This window comes from Aspergillus terreus, genomic scaffold, assembly GCF_000149615.1.
Source record: "Aspergillus terreus NIH2624 scaffold_6 genomic scaffold, whole genome shotgun sequence".
NCBI lineage: Eukaryota > Fungi > Ascomycota > Eurotiomycetes > Eurotiales > Aspergillaceae > Aspergillus > Aspergillus terreus.
The window spans coordinates 1242318-1243842 of record NT_165929.1 but is presented as its reverse complement, the minus strand read 5'-3'; the positions used below and the strand labels follow the sequence as shown (position 1 = coordinate 1243842).

Genomic DNA, 1525 nt, shown 5'->3' with positions numbered 1-1525 from the left:
TTATTCGTATAATCATCTTTATTTATCCTTGATGTCTTCCGTTCAAGCTTGTTTTGAAATATCTTAGTTTACCGTCTGACGATGGGATTCAGCGAACGGCGTGGGTTGATTCCAGATAAGTCTGGTTCGTGTTTGGTGGTTGGAGTGGTTGTCTATTTCTTGGAGTGTTGTTTTCTCTAGATATTTTACTCTGTATCAATTTAAGTCTCGCCGTGACAGGTGCCATTGACCAGGTCGTGTATGGAAAGTGATGATGCATAATGGACAAGCCTCCACTATATGAATATTCAGCAGGGACCAGTAGGGGTAGTGTACAGCCTTCATGATACAAATCGCCTGTAAGACAGGGAGTAAAAAGAAAGAAAAGACAAGAATCAATAAACAGAAGTTGATTCTGAAAGCAATGGCCCGACACCCATTCCATCCATTCTTTTTCACCCGGCCCGATCCATGCCCCCTATTAACGCCTGGAGTCGTAAGAATGGCATGTTTCACGGGTGTAATGTAGAGACCCAAAGAAAAATCGTCACTTCATACATAACGTAGAATATCATCTCCCAAGCTCACATGACGAACTCAGGGGATAAACATTGCGGCTACTGTCATAAAACCAAAATACCTGTATATGGTCAGAATATGCTTAGATCAAAGAAGCATGGGACTCCCTACAAGGTAGCACATCTCCACCCGTCCTGCGACCCGACCAGACCGTCCGCACCGGTCGAATAGTTCGACGCAATGGCGGCGGCTGCACCGCCAACAACCGCCACGACGAGCAGACGGCCGGAGAACTCGGCGATCATGCTAAAGGCCAGCAGCGGGAGAAGGATGGCGGCGGAAGCGATGACGATCGCAGAGTACACGGGGGTCATCGCCGACGGGGCCGCAGCCGCAGTGCGGGGCGTGAGCGAAACGAGGTCCGTCGCGTAGTCCAGGAAGCGCGTTTCTGCCGCGATAATGGGGGTGTGTTTCCGCATCCAGGAGCGGTAGGTTGCGACGTCCTCTTCGGCGGCGCTGGGGAGCGTCTGGAGGACCTTGCTATATGCGCTGAGGGCGTTGTCTGGCGAGACATGACTGGTTAGGGGAGTCTGCTGGGGAGGGTGGGTACGTGCATGCGGACTTACTGTACTGCTCGATTTTGTGGGTCAGCTGGCCCATGACCTCTTCGCGGCGGTAGTGAAGGGACGAGTAGACCTGCGCTTGTACATCCATGCGTCGCGAGGCGGGCATCTTCTTTGAGCCTTCCTGTTCCGCGGTGGACACACGGTGCATCTCATCGTACTCGTCCAGTACGCGAAGGTCCTCTTCCAGGTGGGAGATTTCATCCTGGAGGTGCAGCAGCACGCGGTGGTTGAGATCCTCGAAGCGCCAGTAGAGAGGGGGCATGCGGGGCTCTTTGCTGTCCATTGTCGACGAGCTCAGCGCCACGCCAAGAGGCCGTATCCGGAGGGAACATGACAGGACCTGGGTTTCCGTCTGGGTTTCCGGTTACGGTCATGGAGATTTTCCTCGGGACTTCCTGGGG

The 1525-nt window shown here is 53.4% G+C and overlaps 1 protein-coding gene across 1 annotated transcript; it reads right to left on the bottom strand.

Annotated features, from left to right (window-relative positions):
- Window positions 1-665: 665 nt before the first annotated feature.
- Window positions 666-1407, bottom strand: ATEG_04681 (uncharacterized protein; the record flags this gene model as incomplete). The annotated part of the gene is made up of 2 exons (XM_001213859.1): window positions 666-1060; window positions 1125-1407. 2 exons carry the CDS (start codon window positions 1405-1407, stop codon window positions 666-668), a joined length of 678 nt encoding a protein of 225 aa, XP_001213859.1.
- Window positions 1408-1525: the final 118 nt, after the last annotated feature.